Source organism: Notamacropus eugenii, chromosome 2, assembly GCF_028372415.1.
Source record: "Notamacropus eugenii isolate mMacEug1 chromosome 2, mMacEug1.pri_v2, whole genome shotgun sequence".
Lineage (NCBI taxonomy): Eukaryota > Metazoa > Chordata > Mammalia > Diprotodontia > Macropodidae > Notamacropus > Notamacropus eugenii.
Window position 1 is genome coordinate 214184670 of NC_092873.1, and position 13648 is coordinate 214198317.

Consider the following 13648-nt stretch of genomic DNA (forward strand, 5'->3'; position numbering starts at 1 on the left):
AAAAGCGAATGTTCTAAAATGAGGAAACAAGTCAAAATAAATCAATGAAATGCATCTGCAGCTAAGAATTCAAAGAAAACCTTTCTAAAATGTATCTGGACTCTGGCTCTTGGCCTAGACACATCCTAGCTCAAGATTCAGGGACTGGAATCTTCACTGTTGCAGCAAAGTGGCCTTTTCTCAATGCTCCTCATACGTAGTACTCAAGTCATTTGCCATCTCTGGGCCAATGCACCAGCTGTCCCTGAAGACTAGAACACACTTCCACCCCACCTCCCTCCACTTTATAGCATCCCTCTCTTTCTTCGAGATGCTGCACAAATACCCCTGTCTTCATGAAGCTTTTCCTAACTAGTATTTATTGTATGGGACAGCTGGGTGGTCTGTGTGTATGGGCCAGTGGATGAAGTACCAGGCCTTGAATCAGTAAAAGTCATTATCCAGAGTTCAAATACAGCCATAGACACTTACTAGCTGTGTGACCTTGGGCAAGTCACTTAACCCTGTTTGCCTCAGTTTCCTAATATGTAAAATGAACTGGAGAAAGAAATGGCAAACTACTCCAGTATCTCTGCCAAGAAAACTTCAACTGGGGTCATGAAGAGTCAGATATGGCCAAGAAGTTACTTAACAATTTATTATATACATACATACATATATACACACACATATACGTATACATGTTTTTATATACACACATATATATGTGTGCGAGTATATAAAAATATAATACTTCTCCCCGATAGCATGCAGGCTATTTAAAAGTAAAAATGGTTTCTCCTTTTGCATCTATACCTCCAGTGCTTGACTCATAACTGGTGCTTAATTAGTATTTGTTGACTGATTCCTTGACTGAACAAATTCATCTTGTGAGGGACTGTCACTGATCCACTTCTTGAAGAACCATCAAAATAAACATTAATTCATGGGTTCAGGGTCTAACAAAAGAACCTGAAGAAAACCCACTCTTCTTTCTCCCAGTTTTATGTGGCTTTCATAGGAGTTTGTATAAGTAAAAGAGTACATTTATTTTAGCAATAGAGTCAGGCAGTTTAATTTATAAACCACCAATTTGATTTTGGGGAGTACCAAAAATGACAAACCTCCTCCAAAAAAGGGCTCTTCACCCTAGCGGGCATTATATTATCTGATATTGACCACTGAGAAGCCTGGGTTTGAATTCCAGCTCTTAACATTTATTAGCTATGCAATCCTGGACAAATGACTTCACATATGTAAGCTCTCCATTTCCTCTTTTTACAAATGGGGACAACATTTACACTCCCTACTTCCCAAGACTGCTGTGAGAATGAAGAGATAATGCAAAATATAGCTAAGGAAACTGAGGCTGAGATATTAAGTGATTTGCCAAAGACTACATAAGTCAAGACAAACTTCATCTTCCTCACAACTTTGCTTAAAGCAAAGACAGACTGGAATTGTTATGGCAGAACATGTGAAATCAGAAAAGGAAAATACAGGACTACTAGTAAATAGAGGTTTGGACAATGTCCATTGTGTCAGTAGAGCACAGTATGAGGCTAATGATTTGTTGCCCGTGGCAAGGTTACTGCTCTGCTAGATATTTAGAGTCAGTGATGGAAGGGAATTTTGCACAATTTGAATCTAACTAGTAGCACTTAACACAAGCCCAACATATCATCATGCCACAGAACAGTAGGTAAGTGCACAATTAAATAAGTGACTCCTAAGTGTTCTGCTTCCCAGAGAGAAGGGCTTGTTAAGTTTCTATTTCATTTTTGTGAAATAACTGCTAATTTATTAATTTTAACATATTACTCGGATTTTTTAAAAAATCCAGACAGAATCAAGACCTAAAGAAACTTGAAATGAATATTTATTTTAATTTTTGTGTAAAGGTTTTTACTGTCACAAAGGAATCGAATAATAAAGTTATTGTAATATGAATCTAAGGTATCATTTAGTATTAAATCTATTCATAAGTATATTCAATCAGTTAGTACCTTTATTCTTATTGCAGCTCCAGGTATCCGTAAAAGCCCTTCAGTTTCTAATCCTCCGTCTTCTATTCGAGAAATCAACTGTACATAAAAAAAAGATGTTAATATTTAGAAATAAAACTGTCAAGAATATCATATCCATTTTACATATAAATGACTGAAATTGATTGCACTATATTCAGGTATGCATTCTGTGATTAGCTGCCATGGCATTACTGCCTTCTAATAAACAAGCCCAAGAACTTGAAAACATAATTAATTTCATGTTGCACTCAAGAAAAAAGATGGCTCTCTTCATACTGCCTTAGTTACAAAAAAATGAGAAAAACTATGTGATTTCACACAACAGCTGTGTTATTGCAAACAAGTAGAGAATGAGGATGCTCATTTTAAAAGCTCCAAAAATAATTGTTTCTCCTGCTTTTGCAGGAGCCTGGACTCTGTGATCTAATCAATCTTTTGCATTCTGATATTTGCACATTTGCATCTCATTTTCACTTTGTTCAAAGACACATTTTACAGGTTTTCAAGAGCCTTTCTGTTGACAAATGTTCATTAAACCACACACCTCTAGATGACTAATATTGCTTCATTCATTCAGGTCACAAACATATATATCAAACAGGGACTTTCTCCAAAAGGAGAAGACATGAAATTTGATAAGACAAAAACCCAAACCTGGTAGAGTTTACAGGCTAGGAGAGGATAAGAAACAAACACAGACGAAACATAATTATCTGGTTAGTGCCTTAGAAAAGAGCAAAACATTCATAAGGAGCTGAGGTTTGAAGAGTAAAATAATGATAAATGGTGAGGGAAGGGGAATTCAGGGAACATTTCTTGGAGTTTGGCTTGAAAGGATAAATAAGAATTCAATTCAATTTCTTGAGTTATTCTAGACATTCTTATTTGATGTTCTGGTTTGTCCTTTGTTCTTGAAAAGGACCACAAATGACAACAGGAAGGTAATTTGCAAGTAAATTGAATTTAAGCCAGGGAGGGCTGTGTAAAATCACCAGCCTCACTTTCTCCTTCAGAGCCCTCTGGGTCCAGTGACAAGATATAAATCAGTATGGCGGGAGACGGCCCCCAACCACTGGGGAGACTTTGGCTTTTTAAGTTAAGGTCTTTCCCAGGTCTCAATTTGATTGAGGTAAACACCCATTCAAAGATTAAGGTTAGGTAAGAAATGTGGCAAAGAATGGCCTCTTTTACCTAGTCAAAAAGAAAAAAAAAACACTGTGGGAGGGGAAGACCCTCAGGGTTTCTGGCCAAAACAGAAACAACTGCAATTTACACTCATTTTGAGTCAACAGGGCCCAAACATTGTGCAAGCAAGGCTTGGGCTGGCTAATCAATGAGCGCCTGTGATAATGGGTTTAAGTCATGGTCCTTAAAAAAGAAATCTAGCCAGTTTATCTTAGGAATTTACATTTCTTTGGGCTGAGCACTTGTAGCCAGAGGGAGAAGACAGAAGGAGTAGAGGGAAAGAAGGAGGAAAGTAAGGGTTACTTTGGTATTACACCTAAAGAGAACATGCACATAGACAGACAGACAGACACACACACACACACACAAAATCAAAAAATATTAAGCGCTTATTACATGTCAAGCACTGACTAGTCTCAGAGTTGGGCATATAATGAAAAGTGAAACAGTCATGGATCTCCCACTCCCAAGAGAGGTGTATGCATGTATATGAGAGATAGACAAATATATGGACATTTATAAGTAAATGCATAATATGTACAAAATGAATAAATGGCAGATTTTTCTTTGAGGTGGGGGGCTCTAGCAGCTGAGGAGGATCAGGAAAAGGGTTAATGAAAAAAACTTTTGGAATCCTAAAGGTGTTGGTGGTCAGCTGCCTTCTATTTTGTTACTTGGCAGCCCATGGACACACGCTCAAACATGGCCTCCAACAAGTACACTCAGCCAGTCAGCCACACAAGGATATGGGGCTTCCATAGACAAGGCTTTTCCCGACAGAGCAGTCAGCCCTATGGCCAACAGAGCTCCAGCGACCAATCAGCTGATACCTCCATCTATGGTCAGAGCAGCTATGGCTTCTCCTAGGGACAAACCCAGAAGACAGGCTGCTGTACCCAGTCAGTTCCCCAAGGATATGGTTCAACCAGTGACTACGGCACAGCCAGAATTCCCAACTTTCTTATGGTCAGTATTCATTCCAACCTGGATCCAGCCAGTATAGTCAGCCACCAGCAGCACTTCAGGGAGCTATGGGCTCCCAGAGAAGTAGCTATGGGCCGCCTAGAGTGGGGGCTATGGTAAGCAGTCTAGCTATGGTGGACAACAACAAAGCTTTTGTGATCCCCTACAAGGCTGGACCAGAACCAATATAACAGCAGCAGTGAGGGCAGTGGAGGGGGTGGTGGAGGTAGCTATGGCAAGATTAGTCATCTATGAGTATTGGAAGTGGTGGCTATGGCAATCAGGACCAGAGTGGAAGTGGAAGCAGCAGCAGCAGCAGCTATGGGGAAGGCCAGAAGGCCCATGGAGGAAGAAGTTGGAGTGGTGGAGGTGGCAGCAGCAGTTATTGCAGTGGTTATAACCATAGCAGTGGTGACTGAGGTCATAGAGGCAGAAGTGGCATAGGTGATAAATTTGATGGACCCTAGAAGCAAGGATCACTCCTTGACTCTAAACAGGGAAATTCTGACAGTAATACCATCTTCATCTGGAGCTTGGATGAGAATTTTACCCTTGAGTTTGTGGCAGATTACCTGAAGCAAATTAGCCTTAAGACCAGTATGATCAACTTGTATACAGAGACAGGAAAGCTAAAAGGAGCAGTGATGGTATCATTTGATGATCCCCCTCTTCCAAGGCTGCCACTGACCAGTTTGATGGCAAAGAATTTTCTGGAAAATCCATTAAAGTCTCCTTTGCGATTCAAAGAGTAGACTTCAACAGAGTATATGGCAATGGCCATGGTGACCATGGGCATGGTGGACCCATGGGCCATGGAGACTCCGAGGGTAAGGCAGTGGAGGTGGCAGCCGAGGAGGATTCCCTAGTGAAGGGGGTGGTGGTAGAAGGCAGCAACGAGCTGGAAACTTGAAATGTCCTAACCCCACATGTGAGAGCATGAACTTTTCTTGGAGGAATGAGCATAACCAACATAAGGCACCTAAACCTGATGGACCTGGAGGGGAACCTGGAAGCTCTCAAATAGGGGGATAATTTTCGAGAAGCTCAGAGAGGTGGCAGAGGTAGCTATGACCATGGAGGATACCAAAGTAGAGGCAGGGACAATGGGCAATCCCGCAGGGGCCAGGGTGGAGGAGACATAAGTGGCTTTGGACCTGGCAAGATGATTTCAAAAGATAAACACAGACAAGACAGAAGAGGCCGTATTGGCCTAGCTCAAGCATCTTTGGACCATTTGTTTTTCCCAGACCCAACTGTTGATCTCTTTATATTGTAATTTTCCTGCCAGGCTCTTTATACTTGTTTTATAATTATAACCATGCCTCCAGGTTCCTTAAATGTCATTGTTTAGTTAAAACAAATAAATAGACAGACAGACAGATAGATGGATAGATAATGGACTGATAAATAAATGATCCATTTAAACTGAGTTTTCTTGAAGCAATTGATTCTTACTGCTAAGTTTCAATATAATTGTTAGACAGTATATGGTCCTAACCATAAAGGATGCATGTAGCCTATTATTTTTTAAATAATCTTTTTGATAAAAATGTATGTAACGTGTAATACTATATTAGCATACTATAAATAAATGTTGTGGTTTTCTCAACAAAAAAGTAACCTAAAGGGACTTTCCTGTATATAGGGATAAAAATAATTAAATAGAATTTACTCATGTAAGTGCTTTAGGAGCTTGGAAATTTTCAAATGAGTGTTTTTACTAAAGAACTCCTGCCCAAGAAGGAGAACTCTTTTTTCCATTGTGTATATCCAACTAGAATTAAATTGGGGAGAAATATATAACTTTTCTATCATGAGGGGATTGCTATGTCTCAGTCCATGGAGTCATCCTTCAAAAAGGAAGAAAATAGTTGGACAAGACTGAATATATAGATTCAATGAAGCTTTAAAAGGCCAGAAGGATTTCCTTAGTCTTAGAAAAGGTTCAAAGGAGCAAAAATGTAAAAATCTTGCAATTATATTATAAAATCTGTACAAAAATTTAAAAATTATGAACTAAAGTTAGACTGGAATGGATTGAAATTCACATTGAAAAGACTTAAAAAATTTGGGTAGTCATACTTCAATGCCAGCTAAAAGAATGTGAAGTTGATTTTTTTAAAAAAAAGCAAAAATCTAGACTACATTAGAAACAAATGGTCTCAGGGATTCATAACCAGGGATATTAACAATATTTCACCATAATGGGTTTATTTTGTAATCCTATTTATTTTATGAATTTAAAATCATTCTGCACAGAGGTCCTTATGCTTCACCAGACTGCCAAAGGGATTCAGGACACAAAAAGAGGTTACGGATCCCAGGTCTTTAATCAAAGTTGGAAATATGCCTTCTTAATATTTCATTGGATAGAATATGTCTGGAATTATGTTCAGTTTTGTGTGCCATGTTTTAGAAACACTGACAATCAAGCATTAATCCAGAGGGGGTAACAAGTATATGATAAAAGATCAGAATCCACGTCATATTAGGCACCACTGAAGGAATAAAAAATATTTTGTCGAAGAAGATCTATGTGGAATATGACATTTTCTTTCAAATATTTTTAGGACTGTCAAATGGATAAAGAATTAGACTTATTCCATAGGGCTTTAGGTTAAAAAAAAATTCTGGTGGGTGAGAGCTAATGGGCACATTTCATCTCAAGGAAGGGAAAATTTTCTAATAATGCACCTCCCCTTAAAGAAATCAAACCCTTTTAAACTATTAAAATCTCTACCTCTAGAAGTATCCAAGTAGATTACTAGATTATCAAGTTTGGGACATTATACAGGTATCTTGGATTGGATTAGAAGTTGTACTTAAGATAATCAGGTCCTTTCAAACTCTAAGAGGCCTATAACTTTCAAATCCACAAGCAAAGGTCAGTATCTCTTTATCGAGATGAAACAGGGAATGAAATATGGGCTTGGAAAAAGAGTCTTTTAAATGGTCAACAATAGCTTTCTCTCCTCTTTGCCAAGAAAAGGATTACCTTCACTGGTCTAGGGTTCAGACCTATAGCCTCCCGTGCTTTCCTTTAATTGCAGTTGGCAGCTACTACTCCCCCCAGAACTCAGTACCTCATCATAAAATGAGGCAATAAATAATGCAGAACAGATGAGAAAGGTAAAGTTTGCAACCAATGGCTGAAGTTCACAACATGTTTGTATGAGCAGGGCTACTAGAGACAACCAGTGGTAGGAACTCACAAAGGACAAAATTCTCTTTCTCAAGATCTAGGTTGAGATTTTGTACAACTAGACATCATCAGACACTAAGAGAATTGAGGCTCAAAATCCAGAGTAAAAACTTGAATTAAGTGATCTACATAAACTGTGATTCTTTTTATATAAAAAAAATAGTAGATTAGAACACTGTTGACATTTTAAAACTGGATTCTTTCAACTTTCTAAATTAAACTTTTTGGAAAAAAACAGGTAGTGACACCAAAAAATGATACTTTGAAGATAAAAGAGGGTATCTAGAACCTATATGTAATCAAGTGTGATTTGAATTTAACAAAATGTAGGACTAACTGTAGAAATACTAGGACAATGAATTCACATCCATGCCTAGCAAAGAGTCAATTAGGGATTATTAAGTACCTACTAGGTACCAGGCACTGCTATGTGCTGGGGATACAAAGAAAGGCAGAGTATTCCCAGGTCTCAAGGTGCTTAAGCCAAATGGGGGAGACCATGGGTAAACAATTATGTACAAACAAGATCTACACGGGATAAATTGGAGGTATTCTCAAAGGGAAGGTATTAAAATTAAGAAGCACTGGGAAAGGCTTCTTAAAAAAGATGGGACTTCAGCTGAAACTTGAAGGAAGCCAAAGAAGCTGATAGGCAGAGATGAGGAAGAGAATTCCAGATAGAGGGGATTGACACTGAGATAGTGTCCTTATTGGGGCTTTACTGAGCAATCCAGGGGATGGCCAGTGAAAACACTCAGAGTGGGGTGACAGTGTATTGTGTGAGAGAATCAGCAAGAAGGTCAAATTCACAGAATGCAGGAAGAGGGGAAAGGGACCAGATTGCGAAGGGCTTTAAAAGCCAAACAGAGGGCAGATGTGGGATGGATAATCCAAAAATCACTCATGGTTGGCTCTGGAATGTATTAGTATTCTGTAGCAGATCTACTCTCTTTTGCTGTTCACTCACTCAGATGTTTACTGAACACCTATGTTCAAGGTCCAATATTTGTCACAGTAGAGAAATACAATAACATATAGCTCTGTATTGTTTAAGTTGGTATTAAACTTAATAAGTAGTTCTTGAGTATATAAAAACTGGTGGAAGGAAGGGGAAGCTGATTTCAGATGTTTTGATTTCCCTGGATAACTGACATGTGAATTGAAAGTAGAATATATTGCTGACTTGATAAAATTAGAAAATGGTTGCTGAGTTCTACTTTAGAAAAAGAACCTGCTAAATTAAACCTGACATAGAGTAAACAGAAAAAGCTTAGGGAAAGCAAACAGACAAAATATTCACAAAGGTAAAATACTTCTTAAAATCAGGACTTCAATAGTTATCATTTCATCCATGGGATAACTTCTTCTACAACTCTATCACACCTTAGTAAGCTACTGGAAGATGAATGACTCTGCAGTCAAAGCCATCACTTGCTGGTCCAGTTCTTGGTTATGTATCACTCAGAGACATACTCTCTGGCACTGAGCAGCTCAAAAATCTTTCTAGTTTTGTAGAACCTGCCAGGTCATATGTTGCCAGTAATAACTTTTGGTAATTCAAAGTTACTGCCATGCCATGACAAGGTGCCAGTGTAAGATTTTAGAGGGAGAATTGTAAAATTTCTGACCAATTTATGAACATTTCCTACCACTGCAAGGATTCTTAAATCTTTTTTGTTTGGCAGTGATGCTTATGGACCTCTTTTCCAAATAATATTCTTTAAAAAATCATAATTTAAGGAAAAATGCTAAACTTTAGTTAGAAGTATATAAAAATAAAGATGTAGGGTTTTGTTTTCTGAATCAAGTTCATGGATCCTCTAAAACAAGAACCCTTGTTCGACTGTGTTACAAAGAATTAAAGTGTCAGTCAAATAAAAGCAATCAATTTAGTGATACCTAAAGTTAGTCAAGTAATTATTATTCAGTCTTAATCCCACAAAAAGCAACAGCGCGAAATATATGCCATCAACCCTTGAAACTGAAGCGATTACTGTACCAAGCATAAAGACATGACAATTCAGGAGACTCCATTATAAGAATATTAATGCCAAAGACATCAATCTTCAGAATTCACTATTCCCAAACCCAGCTGACTTACTCGTTGTCTACTCACTTTTTGAAAGATCAAGGGTATCCTCGTCCCTGGAACTCTCTTCTGATCCTGCTCTAGCAATACTGACAGGGGAACACCAAAAAGACCGGAGTCTGCACAAAGTAAAAGAAAATAGAACATTTCACATCTATTTCAAAGTATGAAAATGGGGATAGAAAGAGATGATTTCAAAGCCATAAGTTTTCCTTGCACATTTAAAGCCCCTGACCTCATATTCAGCATGGCACAGCTGAATGAATATATGCAATCAGGTTACTAAGTGTAATCAAACTAAATGCTCTGGCAAAAGGCAAATATCCTTTCATATCTTCTCCCACAAAAGAGGGAACTTCTATTTTAGCATAGATCAGAATTCAGAATGCTATAATGAACGAAATAATATAAAGGGACCATCTGCTTTTTCAGAAATCAGTTGGCAGCATGACCTTATTCAGCAAATCTTCTTTTCAGAAAATATAATGTAAGGCAAAGAACTTAGAAAAGATGTATGGAACTTTAAAAAGATCAGGAAAAAAACTCAAGAAGTTTATTTAACTATGCTATCAATCATCCCATCATTGAAAAGAACTGCTGCTGCTTTATATCTCTAAAGGGATCTAATACAGAAAAACATTCACAAAACTTTCCTTAAACTGAGGTTAAAAAAAAATTAACTATTTCATGTCATTTCTATTTATGTTCAGAAAAATATTTGATTTGAAAAAGAAAAACTAAATTTTCCATCGAGAAACATTTATTGAGAACCTACTATGTACCAGGCACTGTGCTAGGTGGTGAGAGTACATAGACAGAAGTGAAACATTCCTCGTAAACCAACGGTTGCCAAATTTATTTGGCCTACCACCCCCTTTTTTAAAAAATAAAAATTACTCAATACCCCCAGAAATCTTTCTTTAACCTTTTAATGTTTTTTTCTAAATTTGTATCATTTCAAAAAAATATAAAATATTCTTTCAAATGATATATCTTAAATTTAATAATTTATTGTAAATTTGTGGGATTTTTCCTGCATTTAAATATTGAGGATGCAATATTACATCACATATTTTAAACAATCATTATACTCATATATTCCTGCTGAGGAATGCTGGACTTTCACTCAACATGCTCACCTGCCAACACTTGCTTGTTGAGACCTGTCAGTGGACTTGACCACTGGCCAGTTATAACTTGCATTTGTGCGTTTATTTGAAAAACAACGTAATCACTACAACTTTAACTCTGTTACACAACAGATGAAACATGTATGAACAGTTTTTCAAAATTTCCTTTTATCTTTCCTAATTTTTTATTGCCCCCTATTTTTTATTCAATGCCCCCCAACTGTACTTGAGGCTACTACCACCATCCTGGATCATTTTCAGCTCCTTGAGCTTCTTAAAAGTAGGACTGGTTTCTGCCTTCCTTTGTCTCTCCATCAAAGTGCCTTGCACATAGTAGGGGTATAACAAATGCTAGTTCACTGACCATCCTCAAGGAACTTACATTCTACTGGGAGGAAGAGGCCTAGCATACACATATATGAATATGTGCAAAATAAATACAAGGTTATTCTATTACATTGTAGTTCATAAAGCACTATCTCTGGGGAATCTCACAATGATCTTTTACAAATATTATTAATCTCCATTTCACAGATGAAAAAAATGAGATTCAAGAATTAAATGATTAGCCATTTAAGTAACAGAGTTATTACTCAAATACTAGCCCTGTGACTTTAAATCCAATACATTTTTCAACACATCAACCCTTGAAAAACTGCAAACAACTGGCTTACTACTAATTTCTCCCCTCTAATTATCAGTCCAAACTATGTAAAAAGAATGAGATCTCCTAGGATGGAAGGGTGCAAAGATTCTTAATCCCAAACCCAACTAGCAAAGGTATACTTTTCAGAGCTTCTTGCAAGACAAGGGTGTCAGGATCTAAACCAGAAGTATGGATGGGAGGAAAAAAACACCTGTAGCTTCTTAGTCATTTCTAAGTCATTTCTCCTCAGTTTCCATCATAGGAAATCCCTCTATGGTTCAACAAAAGAGCCCTGAGGAACTATGATTATGCCATAAAAATTCATGGTGGGTCTTTGGAAAAAGTTGTAGAAAGCAAAACTGAGGGCTGAACGCACAGATCTAATGTGTATAGAGCTCATACTGCTCTTGGCACACAGATTGGATTTATGATTTCACTGGTATAAGGAGTGAACTCCCAAGTGAGGAAACTCTCTTTACCAAGTCTGTATATTCTCTACAACTTACAGTCTTAGAGAATTGCCTACAGCACTGAGATTAAGTGATTTGTCCAGGATTCCGCAGCTACCATGTGTCAGAGGGTGTTCCTGACTTCAAAGCTTCATCTCTTGATTCCACATTATGAAAAAAACAATCAGATTTCACAAGTAAGTGCAAGTAAGCCTAGTTCCTGTATAATGTTTCACAGAAGGGGAGGCATTTGTTATGCACAAAACTTAATTGTCTAAATAGCGCGACAGCATTGCTATCAGGATGTTGAGAGGAGGGGTCAGGCTACCATTCTGTGAATTATTTAAAAAGTCATCTTCATTCTCAATCACAGGGAGAGGCACGAAATTATTTATGATCCTTATATAAGCTCTATTATTGAAATATAAGATGTGATTACTGCTCCTGAAGCACTGTTCTCTAGAGTCGAATTTGTAGATGAATCAATAAGTACACCAAACACAGCACTGAAATATGTAGAATTGCCAAAAACGACAGCATCAGATGGAGTGAGAAGCCATCCCTCCTTCTGAATTCCCTGCACAGGAACTTCTAACAGTTTCTTCTTATCTGCCCCCAGTGCCCTATAACATGCTGTTAGTGTGTTCTATACATGACATGTGAGGTGGGAAAAACTCACTATTACAACTCTGCCACTGATACTTAGGTTTGTTCTGTGGGCACAGTGGTAAAAAGCCAAAATCATCTTTGCTGCCTCTTCATGAGAGAATTTAATCATTTTCATTAAATGTTTTTACCTTTTGTTTTCATTTTCACAGCTTTTTGCTGCTTGAGCTCGATTCCAAATATATCATACAATGCAGTCAACTCAATGAGAGCCAAGTAGCAAACTTTCTTCATGTCCTGGGGTGCCAGGTCACCGATCTTTGTGTTACCAGTTTTATCCTTTGGCAGTCTGAAATTCTATAAGAAATACCACAAATGGAGTAAATATTTACGGGACAAATTTGCCTTTGAAATATGAGGATTAAAAGTAGTAATGAGTTTACAGAGAATTTACAATTAAAATTAGGAGCAAGAATTTTCTAAAGGAAGAAAGATGAAAGTGACCAATGAAAGTGACCAATGAAAGTGATCATATAGCCTGGAGAAAGGTTGACCTAGATTAAAACTAAATGTACTTTGACTCACACACACATTCATATGCAATTTTAGAGACCAGGAAAAGGAAGAAGGTAGTATCTTCATTACAAAGAAAATAGTAAGATAAATGGGGAATTATGTAAAGAAGATCAAAGAATACCAGTAATTTTAATTAGAGAATTAGCCAAGACCAAAAATCAAGTGCTTAAACCTTGGAAAGAGAGTTATGTGAGTCAGGTAGCTTGGCAAACTACTCTCCACCCTCCACTTCTTCTAGTAATCATACCCTATCATAGCATACCTATACTTTAAATATGTAAAAGAAACATAAAATGTACATTTGAGGGTTTAGAACATACCCAGCAAATCTTCCCCGTGGAGAGGAATCCCATCCCCATGTCCAATGACCTAGGTACAGGTTAAAGAACATATTTTCCACTCATTTAACCAAGAAGAGTCAAATTCTGAGGCCCTAGTCACAGTTATGGTAGTAGGACAAAGATAAGGACTTGAGAAAAGAATTACATTTTCTTCCCTCTTGGTTCTCAGTTATGTTTCTTCTCTTCTCCTCACCTAACCCCTCATCTTGCCCTCCCTGGCTTCAGTTCACACATTCGATAACCACTCTGTCTAGTCAGAAAAAAAGAAATATTATAGAACAGACTAAACTGAGACATGGAAGAAAACATGGGCAATAGGAAGAAACCAAAAAAAAAGGAAACAAGCAGTATGGTAGTGTAACGCGACGAGTTAGAGCCGACCCCTGTCCATCGTAGGACGCCACACTGAGAGCCTGCCTAGATAACCTGGGGGCTTGTCAGTAGGGGTGGAACTA

The 13648-nt window shown here is 37.7% G+C and overlaps 1 protein-coding gene and 1 pseudogene across 5 annotated transcripts in view; one reads left to right on the plus strand and one right to left on the minus strand.

Moving 5' to 3' along the window:
- The window catches only part of ARHGAP18 (Rho GTPase activating protein 18), a 235078-nt gene that overhangs the window by 38754 nt on the left and 182676 nt on the right, over positions 1 to 13648 (minus strand). For all 5 annotated transcript variants that reach the window (XM_072643298.1, XM_072643300.1, XM_072643301.1 and 2 more), the window contains 3 exons: positions 12468 to 12633; positions 9473 to 9564; positions 1986 to 2063 (listed from right to left, as the gene is read on the minus strand). In XM_072643298.1, the coding sequence (XP_072499399.1) occupies positions 1986 to 2063; positions 9473 to 9564; positions 12468 to 12633 (336 nt within the window). The remainder of the gene's footprint in view (positions 1 to 1985; positions 2064 to 9472; positions 9565 to 12467; positions 12634 to 13648) is intronic.
- On the plus strand, positions 3894 to 5430 carry LOC140530418 (uncharacterized; annotated as a pseudogene).